Here is a 21,492-nt window from a genome sequence, read left to right on the forward strand (position 1 = left end):
TAGTGTAGATATATTGTTTATATACAACTACATGTGCAGGTAAATGGTATTTTTGTTTGATTGTGTTGCTATGCATGTCTTTCCAAACAGAGCTAATGAATCACTTATATAATGTCAATTGTACATATTGCATTGTTTTGTCCTTCTTAAGAATTTTGGAAATTTTAACTGCATTTAGCATTATTTAAATTCTTTTATCACACAACTGTGATGGTTAAAGATAAAACATGAAAACCTGGATGGCCTTTCAAATAGACAGTGCTGCTTTCTTTCAAATTAGTAACCATGAGTTCTGTCCTATAGAAACTAAGTTATGTTTTCCTTAAGGTAATTACCAGTACATTATTTTAGTTTGATAGGATAGAACTGGAGAGTGATATGGTCATGATTGAGGAGATTTTCTTGTGTGTCTGACTGGAGAGTGATATGGCCATGATTGAGGAGATTTTCTTGTGTGTCTGAGCAAAGTTCCATGTAAAGTTATTGGTTACAGTGTATTATGTGGCTTATGGGAATAATTTTCTATCTTCTTCAAGAATATCAAACTTCAAGAAAGTGTATAGCTACTTTTGTTGTTGTGATGGGGGAAATAGATTTACATGGGCTATATACATTTACATTGTATATACCTGTTCATGTTGTCATTTTGTTTAAATAGCTCTGTCATTGAAATTATTATTTTTTTTTTTGGTATGTGTTTAACTTTCTAAAAGATTCTTCTTGAAATTTTACAAGGAATATTCAGTAAATTAGAGGATTGATACAAATTCTTACACTCATGAGATGAGAATTTTATTTTTTTAAAGTACAAAATTATGACACCTGTGAGGTTTCACCTTTGTGTTTCAACATACTTACATGAAATATTAGATCAGTTGTGATTTACTTACTGGAAACTTAAACTTCTACAAGATGTGGTTTTTGATGAACATTGTTTGATCACAATTGATACAGGTCCCTTTATGTTTGTAACATTTGTATTTCATTATATACCGGTATATCATTGCTTATTATGTAAACCATGTTGCATCCACTGAAAATATGTTGGTTTTTTTTTGTATGGTATCATTTTGAATTTCGATAACCTCAATAAAATCATATAAAAAATATTATGACTTTAATTGTCCCCCACCGCAACGCGGAAGGGGACATAGAAATACCGGTGTCTGTGTGTCCGTCCGTCCCACTTGACATTGTGGACGCAACTCCTCAGAAACCGCTCAATGGATTTTGTTCATATTTTGTAGAATTGTTAGTCACCATGTGTAGTTGATCATATGCCGCCATTTTGATTCGACAATTTTTACAGGAGTTATAGGACTTTGTTGAATTTGTACGTGCTACACTATAGGAACATTTTGTGGACACAACTCCTCAGAAACTGCTCACTGGATTTCATTCAAATATTGTAGGATTGTTAGTCACCATGTGTAGTTGATCATATTGCGCCGTCATTTTAATTCGATAAATTTTACAGGAGTTATGGAACTTTGTTGAATTTGTACATGCTACACAGTAGAAACACTTTGTGGACGCAACTTCTCCAAAACCGCTCAACGGATTTTGTTCAAATTCTGTAGAATTGTTATTCCCCATATGTAGTTGATCATATTATGCCGTCATTTTAATTCGATAAATTTTACAGGAGTTATGGTAGTTTGTTGAATTTGTACATGCTACACAATAGAAACACTTTGTGGACGCAAATTCTCCAAAACCGCTCAACGGATTTTGTTCAAATTTTGTTGGATTGTTAGTCACCTTATGTAGTCGATCATATTGTGCCGTCATTTTGATTCGACAAATTTTAGTTCAGGAGTTATGGGACTTTTGTGCTTCAACTTTTTTTTTGCGGCGGTGGGGACATGGCTACGTGTAGCAATCTTGTTAATATAGTGTTCTAGGTTGTTTTGTTTTTTTAAATCTCTGATCTATCCAGAATTTTCAGATTCATATATGCAGTATTGTATGACATATTAGACTGTTATTGACATTCTGATTTTCAGTACAAATTATACTCTGTTTACCTGCATTACGGCGGGTGTGACCGGTCAACAAGGGATGCTTACTCCTCCTAGGCACCTGACCCCACCTCTGATGTTTTCAGGGGTCCGTGTTTACTCAACTCTCTATTTTATATTCTTTAAAGGGGGAGATTGATCACTGTAGATTGTCTTCACGTTTTTCATGAATTCTTTCAATGCAAGGTGAAGATAACAAACAGTGATCAATCTCATAACTCCTATAAGCAATACAAAATAGATAGTTGGGCAAACACGGACCCCTGGACACGCCAGAGGTGAGATCAGGTGCCTAGGAGGAGTAACCATCCCCTGTTGACCGGTCACACCCACCGTGAGCCTTATATCCTGATCAGGTAAACGGAGTTATCCACAGTCAAAATCAGTGTGCCAAGAACCAATAATAGGTTGTATTGACGAACTAGATCGTTATAACTACCATAGAATTTGCGAAATGCTGACTTCAATCGAGACTGCTGAAACTCCAATACCATCAACTTGTTTGTCAGTAGCTTACCTCAATTTAAAAACTGACTATACGCAGAACAAGCTAATGCATATCGAACATGTTTTGCGTATTGAAACAGTTGAGATATATAAACACCATATGCAGGTGATAATGGAATATTGTTACATAAATATGGGAAGTTGACGATGGAGAAGCTGAAATCATCCCGTTTGTCATACAGTTGAGTTGTCAGTTTGCCGTTAATGTCTATTTTCAATAAATATCTAAGTATGAAGCAGAAGTGGACGACTCTGTGGTGTCCTTTATTTCGAGCTCACAGGGATATATCAAATCGACATATGAATGAAAGCTATCATTGTTAATAGACAAAACGTCATCGATATATCTAGAAATCGAATTGAAGGTCACAGCAAGAGATTTTTTCTTCTCACGTAGAAGTTTTTGAATAAATTCTGCTTCATATGAATATAGAAACAGGTCAGCTAACAAAGGAGCACAATTCGCCCCATGGGAATTCCAACAGACTGTTGGAAGACCTGATCACCAAAGACCACGAAGATATTGTCAATGAGGAACTCTAGCATATATTTTTTTATTTCAACTTAAGAGTACTTGTGCGTGGAATTAGAGTGGTGTTTAACAAAGTAAGTTTTTGAATGACTGATCACTAGATATGAATATTTCCGTTTTCCATTTTTGTTGAAGAAGCAACTGTCTATGATATCAAAAAGTCTAGTCTTTAATTTATCGTGAGGAATGGTCGTGTATAGTGTTGAAAATTCATAGGTTTTAATGCTATTGATTTGGGAAACATTCTGCGATTTCAAGTTTACTAAAAGTTCTTTATAATTTTTTAGAATCCACATTTGATTAACACCATTTCTGGCATAGGTAGGCGCACAGCAAGTTTGAAGTTTCTCCTTCGCTGCTGTTAATATTTTCGTGAGGAGCAAAGATAGGGGCTTGGTAGAGCACTTAATGGATCCAGCAATGTATCTTTGTTTGTAAGGGGGTTTATGTAGTTTAGGAATCCAGTATAGGTACGGTAACTCATATTCATTCGACACATTCACTGGGATAGTAAATGTGTCTAAAACTGAAGCATGGTTTTGAAGAATTTCATCTTTTGAAAGGGCAGTTGGAGTATAAGTACGATTACGAAAAGTGGAATTAATGCCAAGTTCGTTGAAAATACAGTTGTAATAATGAGCCTTACAAACAAAGACAATGTTGTTACTAGCTTTGTCAGCTGGAACCAAAACATATTCCTCATGTAACCTATCTAATTCTTTTATCACTTCTGGTTTACTAAACACAGAAGGATAGATGGTACGTACTTTTGTTTTCATATGTCTAATGCGGGATTTTAATATTCCTCTTATGCTTTTAACCCATTCTGACAATGTATCAAGTTCTTCTTTTTCATATTAAGGCCATCGTCTGGCATAATCTTCGACAGAATTCATAATAGAGATGAAGTTCTGTCGCCAATTAAAAGACCGAGGTTCTCAGTATTTAGGACCTTTTAGAATAAATAATTTTTGTGTGTATTGTTTAACATACCTCTTGAGAATTCATACAAGGCTTCAAATCTACACTTAAAAGAGTCCATCATTTAACTAGTGCTTTGTATACCTCAAGCAGGTTTTCTTTATAAGCCGTATATCAGAAGTTACAATCATCTCAGGACATCGTATTACATTACATATAAAATTGGTAATCATGATTAGAGATCTTTTCACTTTCTTGGGGTTTGGAAAAGTAAAAGAATTTTCCAAGCTGTATAAAACCCTTTAGAAGAATGTAATACAGTAGTTTGTGAAGGAGAAATGACTGTGACCTTGAAGTCATGGGTGAGAACATTATTTGTATGAAAAATCATTAAAAACTATCTATCACATATTCAAGGTCAAATATGAAAGAACCTGAAGTAGAAAAAAAACTCAACTGATTAATTTTCAATGCGGCGGTTTCACGCCTCTTTCTCTGCAATAGTCCCACAAGTGTCAAAGTTCAAAGTCGTCGTATTGTATTGCAATTATTTTAAGGAGTCAGAATTAATGCATATCGTATCTGACGTGGACGTTATCTAGAAATGAGCGGGTAAACTGTTATATTTTGCTATTTACTAATGACCCTGACCTATTCTACATGGGCAATTCTTTTATTCCAGTTGGTTCTATGACTAATTGAAAGTTTTGAACGTTTACGCGACTATTATAAAGATTCAGGGATATCTCAAATCTTGGAATGAAAGGTGAAGATAACGAACAGAAATCAATCTATAAGCAATACAAAATAGATAGTTGGACAAACACGGACCCCTGGACACACCAGAGGAAGGATCAGGTGCTTAGGAGGAGTAAGCATCCCCTGTCGACCGGTCACACCCGTCGTAAGCCCCATATTTTCATCAGGTAAACGGAGTCACCCATAGTCAAAATAAGTGTGCCAAGAACGGCTTAACAATCGGTAATCGGAATGAAAGTGAAGTTAACGTACAGTGATCAATCTCATATCTCCTATAATGTAAAACTTATACGGTACCAATTTTGATGCACCAGATGCGCATTTCGACAAATAATGTCTCTTCAGTGATGCTCAACCGAAATGTTTGAAATCCGAAATAACTATGAAGTTTTAGAGCTAAATATAGCCAAAAACAGCGTGCCAAAAAAGTGGAGTCAAATTCGTCCAAGGATAAGAGCTATGCATGAGGGAGATAATCCTTAATTTTGAAATGAATTTCTAAATTTTATAACAGCAATTAAATATACATCCGTATTTTCAAGCTAGTAGCGAAGTACTTAATTAACTACTGGGCTGTAGAGACCCTCGGGGACTAACAGTCCACCAGCAGAGGCCTCGACCCAGGGGTCATAATGTAAAACTTATACGGTACCAATTTTGATGCACCAGATGCGCATTTCGACAAATAATGTCTCTTGAAGCAATACAAAATAGAGAGTTGGGCAAACACGGAACCCTGTCTTTTCAACCTGATTAGCTGAATAGTTCAGTGAAGGTTTCGTGTTCCCACCATTTACAGTTTCGATAATGCAGCAACAACTATTTTTACGTAATTCCGAGAAAGACCGAAGTTCAGATTTCTAATGTCTCCTATTGATATCATTTGAGAAGTGATTTTGCATAGGCCTATTATATCGTTACATAATACGGGTATCTCATATGCTAAACTTCACAAAACCCTTACAAAGATACATTGCTGGATCCAGTAAATGTTCTAACAAGCCCCTATGTTTGTCCTCACGAAAATATTAACAGCTGTGAAGGAGAAACTTCAAACGTACCGTGCCACAACATATGCCAGAAGTGGTGTAAATCAAATGTGGATTCTGAAGAAGTTTAAATCGCAAAAACTATTCTCAAACTAACAGCATCAAAATATATCACTTTTCAACACTTTACATTACCATTTCTCACGATACATTAAAGACTAGTCTTTTTAACATCATCGACAGTTGCTTCTGCAACAAAAACGGAAAATGGAAATATTCATATCTAGTGATCAGTCATCCAAAAAATTACTTTGTGAAACACACAAGTACTTTGAAGTTGAAATTAGAGAGATGCTGGAATATGTTCGTAGTCTTTGGTGATCAGTTCTTCCAACAGTCTGTTAGAATTCCCATGGGCACGAATTATACTCCTTTATTAGCTAACCTGTTTTTATATTCTTCTATGCAAGAATTTATTCAAAAGCTTCTACATAAGAAATAAATCTCTTCCTGTGACCTTCAACTCGACATTTAGATATACCTACGACGTTTTATCTACAGGTATTAACAATAATCAATTTCATTCATATGTCGATTCAATGTATCACTGTGAACTCAAGATAAAAACAAAACAAAAAACCTCAGAGTCCCCCACATCTGCTTCCTACTTCAATATTTTATTGAAAATAGATGTTGACGACAAACTAACAACTCAACTTTATAACAAACGGGATGATTTCAGCTTCACCTTTGTTAACGTCCCATATTTATGTAGCAATATTCCATTATCACCCGCATTAAGCGTTTATACCTCAACTGATTCGATACGCAAGAGCTTGTTCTGCGTATGGCAATTTTTTTTTAATCGAGGCGGGCTACTGACAAACAAGTTGATGTTACAGGGGTTTCAACAATCTCGTTTAAAGTCAACATTTCGCATTTTCTATGGTCGTTATAACGATCTAGTTTGCCAATACAACTGAACACTGGGTCAAATGCTGTCCTACGTGTTTCATACCGATTGTTAGATCGTTCTTAGCATACTGATTTTGACTAGGGATAACTCCGTTTACCTGATCAAGACATAGGACTCACGGTGGGTGTGACTGGTCTACAGGGGATGCTTACTCCTCCTAGGCACATGATCCCACCTCTGGTTTATCTAGGGGTCCGTGTTTGCCAAACTCTCTACGAGTATTTTGCGTTCCGTATGAGATTGATCACTGATGCATGATGGTAGGAACTTGATGTACATAGCTTCGTGTATACTTGTTTTTATACTTACATGTACATCCTACCTTCTTTTCTGTTGGAATTCCTAGTCGTTAAAATATACCTACTATATTATCAAGATGTTCACAGCTGCATCGCATTCATGAGGAAATGACTATCATTACAATTTATAAAGATATCAAAGACAAAAACATTAGAAATGTAAATATAATGTAATAATATAATGGCGTAATTTGTTAAATACAGTCAATAACACTATCTACAGAATATATATTTTTTAAAAATCTTATAAAAATACACCATCAATAGAAAACGCATCAAAATGTTGAAATTTAAAAAAATCCATCACGAAAACTTTTAAGACATTTTCCAACATCTAATCAATCATTGTTATAGGTACTGTCTGCCTGTGTTTCTCTCTACAGTCGAGGCACATTATAGGTAAATACTACACAGCTTTTCTTATGTTACAATATAGGCCAATCAATTCTACTGAGTCCATGACGCTCCGATCTTTTCATCTTCCGGAAGTTCAAATTCAGCTGGTGTTATTTTCCCTGTGTGAACCACCTTGGCCTCGACCTTGACCTCAGTCCCACCAAAAATCATTCTTGTTTTAATCGAGCGATCGTCAATGCCTAGTGGTACTTCCACCACGAATCTGCCAATGTTTTCGCAGTAATCAGTGTAAAACGGGTTATCCTCTCTTGATGTATAAATTCCAAATGTTACTTTGTTCTGATAGGAGGTCATCGGAGAATAAGATCGCTCAGCTTGAGCTTCATCCACAATCAACTCATCGCCTTTTTGAACATGACGACTAAATATGTCTGAACAATAAGCCACCTCGTCGACAAAGTGTTTCTTAGATTGCATGTGTTTCTTCTCATCAAATTTTACATTCATTTTGACACCGTACGTGTATTTTGCAATACGAGAATCTATTACCTTGGGGTTGTCCCCGAAAAGAACAGCACCTCGAAGGATCGCCAACCCTGCCTCCTGAGGAACAATCACCTGACATTCGGGAAAAGCTTTGCGGACTGCCTCTTGTAAAATAAACGACTCAGAAAATCCACCCACCATCAATATTTTCTTCACCCCTCTCACTTTTGGTGACTGAAACAGCTCTCTCACGTGTTTTATGATTCCATCACAAGCGGGCTGGAAAAAGCTATCAAACGTGGGCAGATCTATTCGGACTTTGTCTGCTCCCCAATACAGGTGATTTCGAAACCTGGATTTGTTGGTAAGAGTGGTGAAGTCCTCTTCTAAGGTTTCTGAGCATTCCTCTATAAAAGTAGCTGGGATCTTTAAAATTATTTTGGAATCTGGGGCATCCCCGGCGTTGCGTTTCCGTTTTTTGATCTCAAAGTCCCTGAACATAGCTATGTAGTCAGCGGTAAATTTATGACAGTATCCCTCCATCATTCCTTCGGTTACAATCTCCATCAGCGCATCCTTGAAGGCCATATCCACGCTTACTCCACCCCAGTCTCCACCACTCGCTTGATCCAGCTCTTTCAGATTTCCACTTTCCTTGACTTCATGAACAGTTATATCCACTGTTCCACCTGAATACAAAAGATACGATCAATGTATATATATATATATATATATATATATATATATATATATATATATATATATATATATATACAGTGTGTGAGAGAAAGAGAGAGGGTCGATTTGTATATGTATTTATTCGTTTATTCGTTTTATCATTTTTCATTTATCTTCTCATTAAATTCAATCTTAAGCTTTAATTAATCGAAAGTTGTATTGCGTTGAGTTGGCCCCGTGGGCTGAATGAAGATTTATTCTCTTATTTTATTGGTTCTTTGATGAAAAGTCGAAGATAGTGAACAGTTATTAATCTCAGAACTACTAAAGAGAATACAAAATGAAGAGTAGGGCAAGCACGGACCCCTGTATATACCAGAGGTGCGATCAGGTGTTTAGGAGGAGTAAGCATACCCTGTCGACCAGTCACATTTGCAATAAGTCCTGTATCTTGTTCAGGTAAACGGAATAATCCGTAGTCAAAATCATTGTGTAAAGAACGGCCTAAAATTGGCAGGAAACACGTCGGACAGCATTTGATTCAATGACAGATTACCGGTACATTGGCAAACTAGATCGTTAAAACGACCATAGAATATACATAATGCTGACTTTACATGAGACTGCTGAAACTCATGTACACCTATTTTGTCAATAGCCTGCTTCAATTTATAAACTGATCATACGCAGAACAAGCTCTTATGTATCGAATCAGCTGAAGGACATAAATACCATATGCAGGTGGTAATGGAATAATGCACAGTACATTTGAAGTTTCTCCATCACACTGTTAATAGTTCCGTGAGGAGCAAAGATGAGGACCTGGTAGAACATTAACTGGATCCAGCAATGTTTGTAAGAGTTTTTGTGAACTTTAGGAATCCAGTATGTGTACGGTAACTCATATTCGTTGGTCAAGCATTTCATATTTATCCAATGATATGTCTTTGAAGTAGAAACATAAAGCTACCGCGTTTTACCTATGCGTGTCGGAATAGTAATACAGCCAACGCCATCCCTCTCTAATGGTATTTTTTTCTATATCGGATTTTTGTGCTTCATTACCATATTCAAATAGTTGATATACGCAGATACAAATATATGCCTCTGATATACGCAATTATTTTGATTGTAAGTTTTCTATTTTATTGTATCTTTGCAGTCAAAGTTGTAATTATTATATCAGTCTATAAGGTCTTAATTTATGTCCAGAACACATATACATTTTCTTCATATTCTGCTAAAATTTGTACAGTGGATACAAATTACAATTGTCATAGTCCTATACAATATATTCATGCGCGAAGTGCGTAATGGCCTGGCTAACGAGGCACGCCATTGCCCCCCCCCCCCTCCCCTGGAATACTCGGATGTTTAGTTTAGTGCCCAACGGACTTCAGATCTCTGTTGAACAAAATGAGGATAGTAAGTACACATATAACTGAAGACCTACGCGTGAGACTAGAAGGCTTACCGGGTGAGTACAGTGAGTAAACTTATACCCAAATTCAAAGTTAGGACATAAAGCGAAAATATCGAAACGGTTTCTGAAAATGGAAATTGTGGTTTCTCTAACCCTTTTCTTGATTCTCTGTGTATGAATATACATGTACAACCAAATAGAATATTCTCTGTGTATGAATATACATGTACAACCAAATAGAATATTTTCCATGGTAGACATTCTATTTAGTATATCATTGGAGGACGAATGAATATCTTTGTGAATCGAGGTCCTGTGGTCGAGTGCCTAGCTGTGAGCAAGACATATATATATTCATGTTTAAAGTAGACAGAAGATGAGTACAAAACATAGTTCTTATCCTATGTTGTCCATTAAGGGATTATGCGGAATTTATTAGAAATAATGCTTCATATTATTGCATGACAAAGTTATAATGGCCCCTTAGAATATAACGAACCTCATATTTACAGGAGGTTTTTTTTTTAATGAAGTTGATTGAGAAACAATATTTCAGGACCTTGACCTTCACATTAAAGGCCTATAACTTGAGTTCACTACTTACATTGAAATTTAAATTAAGTATATTCACTTTCACGTGTGCCGACATCATCGCAAGCCAAGGTTTTCCAGTCAGAGGAAAAGATCGCAGGAGAAATTTATTCATTGATGCATGTATTAGCTGAAGTATCACATAATTTCTGTTAATCTACAACTTATTGTCAATTGTGATAATTTACGACATTCGGAGATATCTGCCTTTGCTTTTTGATAATTTCGCAGAATTTATTAGTATGTAACCACCAAGGTGTTTCATCTAAAATTTCTAAGATATATTGTAATTTCTAGTTACCATTTCGTAATTCTGAGATCTTACATCTATCTGAAAGTGTTTGCTTATTTTTCTCTTCATATTATGAATTGACTCTATACAAATTAACACAAAAAAGCCATTACCTCCAGCATCCAGTACCAGATATTTGTTGCCAGGTCGAAAAACACTGATTTTGTTAGCGCCTTCGAGTTTCTCAACAGGAAGATGTTTGCAGTAAATTGAAGCTGCCTCTGGTTCCAAAGCAATCGTCAGCTGATGGGCGGGAATGCCTGCCTGGTATACAAAACTATTGTGTCAGTATTGTGTAACATTTATCAGTATTATGTAACACTATTTATAGGTAGGGGAAACCAGTACTGGTGTGTTCAAATCGAGTGACATCATCTGTAATATATGCTGATAATAATAGAATTGTGAACTTATTTTTCGTCATTTGTTATATTTAATTAAATAAATGACAATTTCATTCTTATTCAGATTGTCTTGTCATTGAAAGAAAAAACAAACTTTAATGAGCTGTTTGAGTTAATAAATTCATAACAAGACATAAATACATGCATCAAGTGGGTCTTAGATGCAGATTTTTTTGGAATTAAATAATCTTTTTTCAAATACTTATTCCAAATAAAGACCTTGCTAATTCACCTCCTGTGCTGCCTTCCGCATGAAGAACTTCGCGGGATCATCCCAGATTGCAGGAACGGTCAGCACCCAATCTATGTCCTCCTTTTTTACTATTGATCCTCTGTTTTTCAAAGAATCCTCCAAGTGATTTTTTAGGAATTTGATAGCATGGGAGAATACCTTCACAGCTGGCAATTCCCTGCCCCTTATGTCTTGTACTTTGGCATCTATAGTCAATTTCTGTAAGAAAAAGGAAACATCAGTAACTGTTGGCGAGTGGTTAGCGCGCTTACTTCACAACCGGGAGGCCCGAGGTCGATTCTCGGTTTCGCGGACTCATCAAACTAAAAGACGAGTTAAAATGGAGGTCCCGTATCTTAGTAGGCGTTGACATGATAAAGAATCCTCCCTGGTAGGACCATCCGTATAGAAACAATGCAGTTTTATATGATAAAGTCACACGGAGGAAAGATTAATCAACACTGCTGTGGGACTGTAATTCACGATCTACAGTTCGACAGACTTACACGTTTACCAGTTGAAGTAACCACCTAGGTATTAACAAGTTGTATATTGATACATTTCTGTTCTAGAAGCAAGTCGGGCATTATTATAGTGTATATCTTATTGGTCTTTAAGAGAACGATACACTAAAACAATAGCCACACACATACGACGAGTGTATTTCTCTGATCCAATGCACAATTTATTACAAACTTCAACATTGAAATCACTTACGCCTTTTCTGACTTTGTCGTAGAGCATCATTTTAAATCTGCGGAAGTAGAAATAATCTTCATGTTCCCCTTCCTCTGCCAGTTCTGCATATCTACTCTCAGCATCAAAACCAAACTCTTCCAGTTTTTCCTCCTTGTTCAGCAGGACTGTGGTTGGGGTCTTGAATGAAATTAGTCCACCATCTGGGGCGTTCCAATGGGGAGCGAATGTCTTTGGTGGGTCTCTGTCCAAGTCATCCCTCATGGCAAATGCGTACCCGGAAAACGTAGTACCAAAGTCAATGGCGGCTACCACTAGTTTGTTCTCTGGAGTTGACACAGCCATTTCCTATCTAACAACAATATAGAAATTTGTTTTTACATTGCGATAAAGGATTGGTTTTTAACCGTCCACCTGCCGAATTTGTGACCAAGAGTACCGACAGGACGGGGAGGAGGAATCTTACAAGATTACTAGAGTTAACGCTATATATTCACATCACTCTGATTTTCTTTATTATCTTACATAGAAAGATTACCAGAGTTAACGCCGTATATTCACATTCACTCTGATTTTCTTTATTGTCTTACATAGAAAGATTACCAGAGTTAACGCTGTATATTCACATTCACTCTGATTTTCTTTATTATCTTGTTAGGAGTATTTTCTCATATACGAGACAAGCTACTGACAAACAATCTGATGTTACAGGCGTTTCAACAGTCTCGATTAAAGTCAGCATTTCACAAATTCTATGCTGGCAAATACAACCTTCAGGTCAAACGCTCTCTGCGTCATACCAATAGTTAGACCGTTATTTACAGACCGATTTTGACACCTATTTTTAAGGTGGGTGTGACCGGTCCGCATGAGATGTTTATTCCTTCTGGGCACCTGATCCCACCTCTGTTATGTTCAGGGGTGTGTGTTTGACCTACTCTTCATTTTGTATTCCTTATGGGAGTGCGGAGATTGATATCTGGTCGTGATCTTCACCTTCTCATATAAATTTTCGTTTTTGCGCATGAATTAAAAAGGCAACTCGGAACCTTGATACTTTCAATGTTATTGATTGTGACGTGACATTCGTTCAAATCCGATGCTTGTTGTTCATTAAATGCTATATAACAAACATAGCGCAGTCAAAATAAGGAGGACCATTAATTGGTGAAATATAAACCTTCATACTAAACGTTCCTAACGACATATTAAGATGAGGATAACGAACAGTGATCAATTTCATAACTCACACAAGGACTACGAAATAGAGAGCCAAACACGGATCCCTGGATATACCAGAGGTGGTATCAGGTGCCTAGGGGGAGTAAGCATCCCCTGTCGACCGTTCACACCCACCGTGAGCCCTATATCCTGATCAAATAAACGGAGTAATCCACATTCAAAACCATTGTGCAAAAATCTTGTATAATGAGTAGTGTAAAAGTGTTGTTGATTTGAGGAAAGTTTGCGATTTTAGATTGACTAAAAGTTCTTCTTTTAGAATCCACATTTGACTTACACCACGTCACGAAGTCAGAATCAGTGTGCCAAGAACGGTCTAACAATCGGTATGAAACAAGTCAGACAGCATTTGATCCATGGACAGGTTGTATTCGCAACCTAGATCTTTATAACGAACATAGAATTTGCGAAATGCTGACTTTCAACGAGACTGTTGAAACATCTGTAACATCAACTTGTTTGTCAGTAGCCTGTAGTAAAAACTGATCATACGCAGAGCAAGCTCTTGTGTATTGAATCAGTTGAGAGATATTGTGACAATGGAATATTGCTACATAAATATGGGAAGTTGACGGTGCAGAAGCTGAAATCATCGCGTTTGTCATAAAGTTGAATTGTTAGTTTGCCTTAATGCAAGGTGAAGATAACGAACAGTGATCAATCTCATAACTCCTACAAGCAATACAAAATAGATAGTTGGGCAAACACGGACCCCTGGACACACCAGAGGTGGGATCAGGTGCCTAGGAGGAGTAAGCATCTATTTTCAATAAGAAATCTAAGCTCGAAGCAGACGTAAAAGACTTTGTGGTGTCTTTTATCTCGGGTCCACTCGAATCGACATATGAATGAAAATGATTTTGTTAATAGATAAAATATCGTCGATATATTTAATTGTCGAGTTTAAGGCCACAGCAAGGAAGATTTTCTTCTCTTGTAGAAGCTTTTGAATAAATTCTGCCTCATAAGAATATAATATCACAGGTCAGGTAACAAAGGAGCACAATTCGTACCCATGGGAATTCCAACATACTGCTGGAAGACCTGATCACCAAAAATATTGTCAATCAGGAACTCCAGCATCTTTTCAACTTCAGATTACTTGTTCGTCGAATCAGAGTGGCATTTAACAAAGTAATTTTTGGATGACTGATCACTAGATATGTATATTTCTTTTTTCCATTTTTATTGACGAAGCAACTGTCTATGATGTCAAAAAGTCTAGTCTTTAATTTATCGCGATGAATGGTCGTGTAAAGTGTTGAAAAGTCATATGTTTTGATGATGTTCATTTAAGAGAGGTTTTGCGATTTTAAATATAATAAAAGTTCTTTAGACTCTTTTAGAATCCACATTTGATTTACACCACTTCTGGTATATATGCTGTGGCACAGTACGTTTGACATTTCTCCTTCACAGCTGTTAATATTTTTGTAAGGAGCAAAGATAGGGGCTTGGTAGTACATTCACTGGATTCAACACTGTATCTTTGTTTGTAAGGGTTTTTATGTAGTTTAGGATTCCAGTATAGGTACGGTAACTCATATTCATTCGACACATTCACTGGGATATTAAATGTGCCTATAAAACTGAAGCATGGTTTTGAAAGGGCAGTTGGAGTATAAGTACGATTACGAAATGTGGAATTAATGCCAAGTTCGTTGAAAATACAGTTGTAATAATGAGCCTTACAAACAGGCATACTATAAAACCTGGCCTGGCCCCATTGGCCTGGCCTGGCCTCAAAATTGGCCTGGCCCCAATTTTGGCCTCTAATTATGCTCCATCCCAAATTTTGGCCTGGCCTCCAAAGTTGGCCTGGCCTCAAATTTGGCCTCTAAAAAAATGTTTGGCCTCAACCAAAAAAAATTTTTTTTAATTCAAGATTTTGATTGATTTGATTGATTTATCATTGGTTTTAGTTTTTCAAAGTCATAGCACATAAATGATACGTTTCTGTTGTTTTGTAAATGTGCACTTTAAAATAATCATGAACTAACACCAATCTGATTGATTTTATTGATTATCTATTGATCAGTGTATTGAATAAATCATTTTCTTTTCCCTTCATATTTGTATGTACTAGTACACAACAAAACCAATTGCACAACTAATGAAACAATTGGCATATTGATTTTGTTTCAGAATTATGATTAATTTCATTGATTTATTATTGGTGTTAGTTTATCAAAGTTGTAGAAATAAAATGATATATGTACATTAGAATAAACATGAAATACTACTAATCTGATTGATTTCATTGATTATCTATTGTTTAGCTTATTGACAAAATCATTTGCTTTTCCCTTCCTAACTTATGTACTAGTACACCAAAAAGTATACTGATGAAATGATTGATTTATTGATATATTTTGTATTCAATAGAATTCAATTTGATATCAATTTACATATTATGAAAGTGTTACAATTGTGTTGTCATTATAATGAGCAGCGCACATTCAGAACAGAGCATGTGGTCTTAATGTTTTCAATGTGTAAATACCACGCATTTAGTGTTACTTGTTTAATTTCCAATGCATGATAAATGACATTTAAAAAAAAATCAAAATAAACATAGTGAAGTGTTTGCTAGCATAATGATAAAAGCCAATGATTTAAGGATTTTAGATTTGTATTTTAGTCTTCTATACTTTACGTAGAATGAACAATGTAGATTAAAACGGATATGATGTATTATAAACATTTCTTTCTTGATTTCATAATTAAGTTTCAATATTCACTGCAAAAGTGACAAGTTCCCATGCTCTGAAGGCCTGCCCTGTCAGGATAAAGGGAATATCTATCACCATATTAAAGGATGGTGATGAAAACTTTTGCTGAAGTTGGAAATTCCATTGTACAGAAACAATGGAGCAGTCCAACATTTGCAAATAGGGTGTGTTTGATACAACAGAAATATTTTAATTAGTAACTCATCTTATGATTGTGCTTAAACTAAATAAGGTATACAAAATTGTCTGTCTGAATTTTCAAAATTGTGATTTTTTTTTCTGGTTTTGTGATAAAGCAACAGTAAAACAGAACTAATTACAATCTGTCCACCGGCCCTTTTCTTATTTTATATCAAAGCCTGCATTAGTTAACAAAAAATTCGTTTGTATCTCTATCTAATCACTGCAGCAGCTATATCTAAGCAAATATCAGATACATGTAATGCTCATAATATTGTCTTATAATGGAGAAAAAAAGTTTATGCATCTACAAATTCACAAAGTGCAGCTTTAATTTTGTTCTTAATGTTTTTAGACTTTCATCAAAATCATCTTTTCATTCTGATAACTAATGAAAATAAACGTATCTGTGCAGAGCTGTGTGACATTTCAAACCGTATACCATAGCTTAACCTCAACCTTGACTTCCTGTCAAGACCCGTGCTGTAGAACTCTGTGTTAAATTAATGTTGTAAATAATCTGATATCCCACTGCAGTGCTAGTGTTACATGTTTATTTCAAATAGTTTAAACAGATGTGGACATCCTTAATTCATCAAAAGTTGTAGTTTCAATCTGTATGATTTATGGTAGTATTTTTATACCTAGATATCAAACTCATTGTTCTTATCAATGAGAGTGATTAAGGCGGTACACTACATTGCAGTGTGTGAAGTGTGATGATTCATCATTAAACTAGTGTGAATTTGTTTTTTTTAATTCATTATCAATAAGTGAAGTGGATCATTAGTAAAATGAGAGTTTTCAATGTGCATATTTACAAAACAACACAAACATATCATTTATGTACAACAATTTTGAAAAATCAAAATCAATAATAAAACAATGGAGTCAATCATAATTGTGAAAAAAATCAATAAGCCAATAATTTCATTACTTCCGTATACTTTTTTGGTGTGTACTAGTACATATGTTAGGAAGGGGGAAATCATTTAATCAATCAACTGATCAATAGATATTCAATAAAATCAATCAGATTGGTGGTAGTTCATGATTATTTTGATGTGCACATTCACAAAATAACACAAACATATCATTCATGTTCAACAATTTTGAAAAAACAAAACCAATAATAAATCAATGAAATTAATCATAATTCTGGAAAAAAAATCACTATGCCAATCTTTAATTAGTTATATATACGTTTTTTGGTGTATACTTAGTACATACAGATATGAAGGGAAAAGATTTGATCAATAAACTGATCAATAGATATTCGATAAAATCAATCAGATGGGTGGTAGTTCATGATTATTTTAAAGTGCACATTTACAAAACAACAGAAACATATAATTTATGTGCTATGACTTTGAAAAACTAAAACCAATAATAAATCAATGAATTCAATCGAAATTTTGAATAAAAAAAATTTTTTTGGTTGAGGCCAAACATTTTTCTAGAGGCCAAATTTGAGGCCAGGCCAGGCCAATGGGGCCAGGCCAGGTTTTATAGTATGCCTTACAAACAAAGACAATGTTGTTACTAGCTGCGTCAGTTGGAACCAAAACATATTTCTCGTGTAACCTGTCTAATTCTATTAGATCACTTTTGGTTTAACTAAACACAGAAGAATAAATGGTATGTACGTGTCTTATACGGGATTTTAATATTTCTCTTATACATATACCATTGTACATATATATAACAAGGTAACTACACTATGTAAATCTGTAAAGAGACTCCGGGTATATAATCTCGTAACCTAAAGACAATTCGTAAATAAATGTTAATACCAAGTTAACAGTCATCTTACGTTAACCAACCTTTGTGCAAATGGGTTCAATTCTGCAGCAAAACCGGAAACACTGTTCTTAATTGTTGTTACTCTGGTAGAACTTCGACTGCAACAAAAACGATGACTGTAAATTCTATAGAAAAGAAGAAACCTCACTAACGAAAATGCTTATGACACACACAAAGGGGCACCTGACCATGTATTGACGTAAAACTGTAGATATAAAAGTTATCAATTTATTAACCTGTGTGAAAAATGGCAGTGTTTATTTTCAAAACGAAAGTAGAGATACAATGATAGGCTCTACCTACACACATTATGTATATTCGAATCGTAGTTAATTTTTGACAAAATTGTCATTATCAGAGGCATGCTAGTAGATTACTTTAATTGTTCATTTTTTATGGAAACAAATGGTCTATCATTCCAGATAACCCGCGTATCACTATTAAATATAGGACTTGCCAATCGAAAATAACAGCCAAATTCAATCAATCGTAACGGGAAATACACGGTGGGCTGTTATTTTCAATTTATATAGGTAAGTCATTTAAACGTACAAGTATTTACTTGATATCGGGTTATCCAGAATGAAAATAGATCTTTTTTGTAAGGATCTGATCCTCAAGTGAACAATTATAGTATATTGAAATTTTTGTTTATAGTTTACTTCAGAAATTAACTACAAATATTGATAAAATATAGCATTATGTTTCTACTTTCGTTTTGAAAATAAGCACTGTCATTATTTGCACGAAGTTTGCTGAGTCGATAACGTAATATCACTATTACCCACAGATTTAGGTCAGTAACGTATGTGTCTTTTGTGTGTGTCAAAAGGATTTTCGTTTTCTTTTCTTTTTCCAATGGTCTACGGAAAAGTTCTTTGTTGCAGTTGAAGTTCTATCAGAGTTCCTGCATTATTAATACCATTTAAGAACAGTGCTCTCCCAAAGCGATTCCCAGTCTACATGTGGTTGCAGACCTGAACCCAGTTGCACAAAGGTTGTTTCACGTAAGCTGACAGATAACTTGACATTAAGTCTTGCATTAACATAGCGTTAACTAGATGATAAATTCTCCTGATCTCTTTGTGTAAAATATTGGAATATACCAATCACCCCCCCCCCCCCTCTTGGTCACAACCAGATACATGTCTATGTAGAAGAAATGCTTGTACATGTGACCTTTAACGTTATATTCAATCTAATATATGGTGTATCTTCTATAGTTCAAAGGTTATGATCAAGGTTGAAGTTACATCTATAAATTGTTAAATAAAACAATCCTCGATTTCAATGTATAAACAATTTTCTATATTATCATTAGATCAGGATGGCTGTGTCAACTCCGGAGAGCAAACTAATGGTAGCCGCCATTGACTTTGGTACTACGTTTTCCGGGTATGCTTTTGCCATGAGGGATGACTTGGACAGAGACCCACCAAAGATATTCGCTCCCCATTGGAACGCCCCAGATGGTGGTTTGATTTCATTCAAGACCCCAACCACAGTCCTGCTGAACAAGGAGGAAAAACTGGAAGAGTTTGGTTTTGATGCTGAGAGTAGATATGCAGAACTGGCAGAGGAAGGGGAACATGAAGATTATTTCTACTTCCGCAGATTTAAAATGATGCTCTACGACAAAGTCAGAAAAGGTGTAAGTGATTTCAATGTTGAAATTTGTAATAAATTGTGCATTGGATCAGAGAAATACACTCGTCGTATGTGTGTGGTTATTGTTTTAGTGTATCATTCTCTTAATTAAAGACCAATAAGACTTACATATTGTAATAATCACAGGCACCTGAAGTGTGGATACATGTAGCTTGTATAGATCTTATGCACATCCATATTAATACATATCTGATGTGTTTCATGTCGATTGTTAGGCTGTTCTTGACACACTGATTTTGACTACGGATAACTCAGTTTACCTGATCAAGATATAGGGCTCACGGCGGGTGAGACCGATCGACAGGGGATGTTTACTCTTCCAAGGCACCTGATCCCACCTCTGGTGTATCCTGGGGTCCGTGTTTGCCCAACTCTCTGTTTTGTATTGCTTGTGGGAGTTGTGAGATTGCTCACAGTTCGTTATCTTTGCCTTTCATATCTTAGTGTCTCACAAGTGGTCATCTCAAAAGATTACAGAAGGTAGAAACTGACTATTCAGAACGACTTATGAGAGTGATCGGTGGAGAAATAACATATTTTGAATAAATTATTGGTTCTGTATAAAAATAATTTCGAGTCATTCTAGAAGGGGGGTATGTACATATCACATCTATAAAAGTTATCCACACTTCAGGTGCCTGTGGTAATAAAGCCCGACTTCCTTTTGAAACAAAAATGTATCAATATACAACTTGTTAATACCTAGGTGGTTACTTCAATTGGTAAACGTGTAAGTCTGTCGAACTGTAGATCGTGAATTACAGTCCCACAGCAGTGTTGATTAATCTTTCCTCCGTGTGACTTTATCATATAAAACTGCATTGTTTCTATACGGATGATCCTACCAGGGAGATATCATGTCAACGCCTACTAAGATACGGGACCTCCATTTTAACTCGTCTTTTAGTTTGATGAGGCCGCGAGACCGAGAATCGACCTCGGGCCTCCCGGTTGTGAAGTAAGCGCGCTAACCACTCGCCAACAGTTACTGATGTTTCCTTTTTCTTACAGAAATTGACTATAGATGCCAAAGTACAAGACATAAGGGGCAGGGAATTGCCAGCTGTGAAGGTATTCTCCCATGCTATCAAATTCCTAAAAAATCACTTGGAGGATTCTTTGAAAAGCAGAGGATCAATAGTAAAAAAGGAGGACATAGATTGGGTGCTGACCGTTCCTGCAATCTGGGATGATCCCGCGAAGTTCTTCATGCGGAAGGCAGCACAGGAGGTGCATTAATAAGGGCTTTATTTGGAATAAGTATTTTGAAAACATAAGTTCGAGAAAATCTGCATCGAAGGAACACTTTATACATGTATTTATGTCTTGTCCTGTTTTTATGCCCCACCATCAAGATGGCCGGGGCATATAGTGTTTGTCATATCCGTCTTCCATTCTTCTGTCACACTTTGCGTTTAGCCCTGTGTTTAGCTCAGTTTCAAAGAAACTATTCAAGATCTTCTCATCAAACCTTACATGCTGATACATATTAGTATCATCTATTGAACTGCATCAATATTTATCTACCTTGATATTTCCTTTAACCTTGACCTCACTATTTATATTTGGTGTTTACCTCAGTTTCATATCAAGTATTGGCAATATTTTTATGAAAAGTCTTACACTGATACATATTAGTGGAGCTATTCAACTGCGGCATTATTTTATGACCTTGACCTTCCCCGTGACCTTACTATTTCCTAT

General features: G+C 35.7%; 2 protein-coding genes across 10 annotated transcripts in view; one reads left to right on the forward strand and one right to left on the reverse strand.

Annotated features, from left to right (window-relative positions):
• Nucleotides 1-7,155: 7,155 nt before the first annotated feature.
• On the reverse strand, nucleotides 7,156-18,399 carry LOC125646065 (heat shock 70 kDa protein 12A-like). 2 transcript variants are annotated; one of them, XM_048872193.2, is made up of 6 exons: nucleotides 18,357-18,399; nucleotides 18,141-18,218; nucleotides 12,185-12,515; nucleotides 11,468-11,686; nucleotides 10,945-11,095; nucleotides 7,156-8,536 (listed from the first exon to the last, which is right to left on the reverse strand). In XM_048872193.2, the coding sequence occupies exons 3-6, from the start codon at nucleotides 12,506-12,508 to the stop codon at nucleotides 7,452-7,454; spliced, it is 1,779 nt and encodes a 592-aa protein (XP_048728150.2). In that variant the 5' UTR covers nucleotides 12,509-12,515; nucleotides 18,141-18,218; nucleotides 18,357-18,399; the 3' UTR covers nucleotides 7,156-7,451. The 2 variants fall into 2 exon arrangements, with proteins under 2 accessions (XP_048728150.2, XP_048728149.2); XM_048872192.2 differs by having other exon boundaries at nucleotides 18,141-18,372.
• Nucleotides 17,819-21,492, forward strand: part of LOC125646066 (heat shock 70 kDa protein 12B-like) — a 10,932-nt gene continuing 7,258 nt past the window's right edge. The window contains exons 1-4 of one of the 8 annotated variants that reach the window (XM_048872195.2): nucleotides 18,399-18,653; nucleotides 19,008-19,127; nucleotides 19,442-19,771; nucleotides 20,800-21,018. In XM_048872195.2, the coding sequence (XP_048728152.2) occupies nucleotides 19,448-19,771; nucleotides 20,800-21,018 (543 nt within the window). In that variant the 5' untranslated portion in view covers nucleotides 18,399-18,653; nucleotides 19,008-19,127; nucleotides 19,442-19,447. Of the gene's footprint in view, nucleotides 17,960-18,398; nucleotides 18,926-18,946; nucleotides 19,128-19,441; nucleotides 19,772-20,799; nucleotides 21,019-21,492 lie in introns of those variants that run through there. The other 7 variants (XM_048872196.2, XM_056141207.1, XM_048872198.2 and 4 more) reach the window with 7 other exon arrangements.

Source organism: Ostrea edulis, chromosome 6 (genome assembly GCF_947568905.1).
Source record: "Ostrea edulis chromosome 6, xbOstEdul1.1, whole genome shotgun sequence".
NCBI lineage: Eukaryota > Metazoa > Mollusca > Bivalvia > Ostreida > Ostreidae > Ostrea > Ostrea edulis.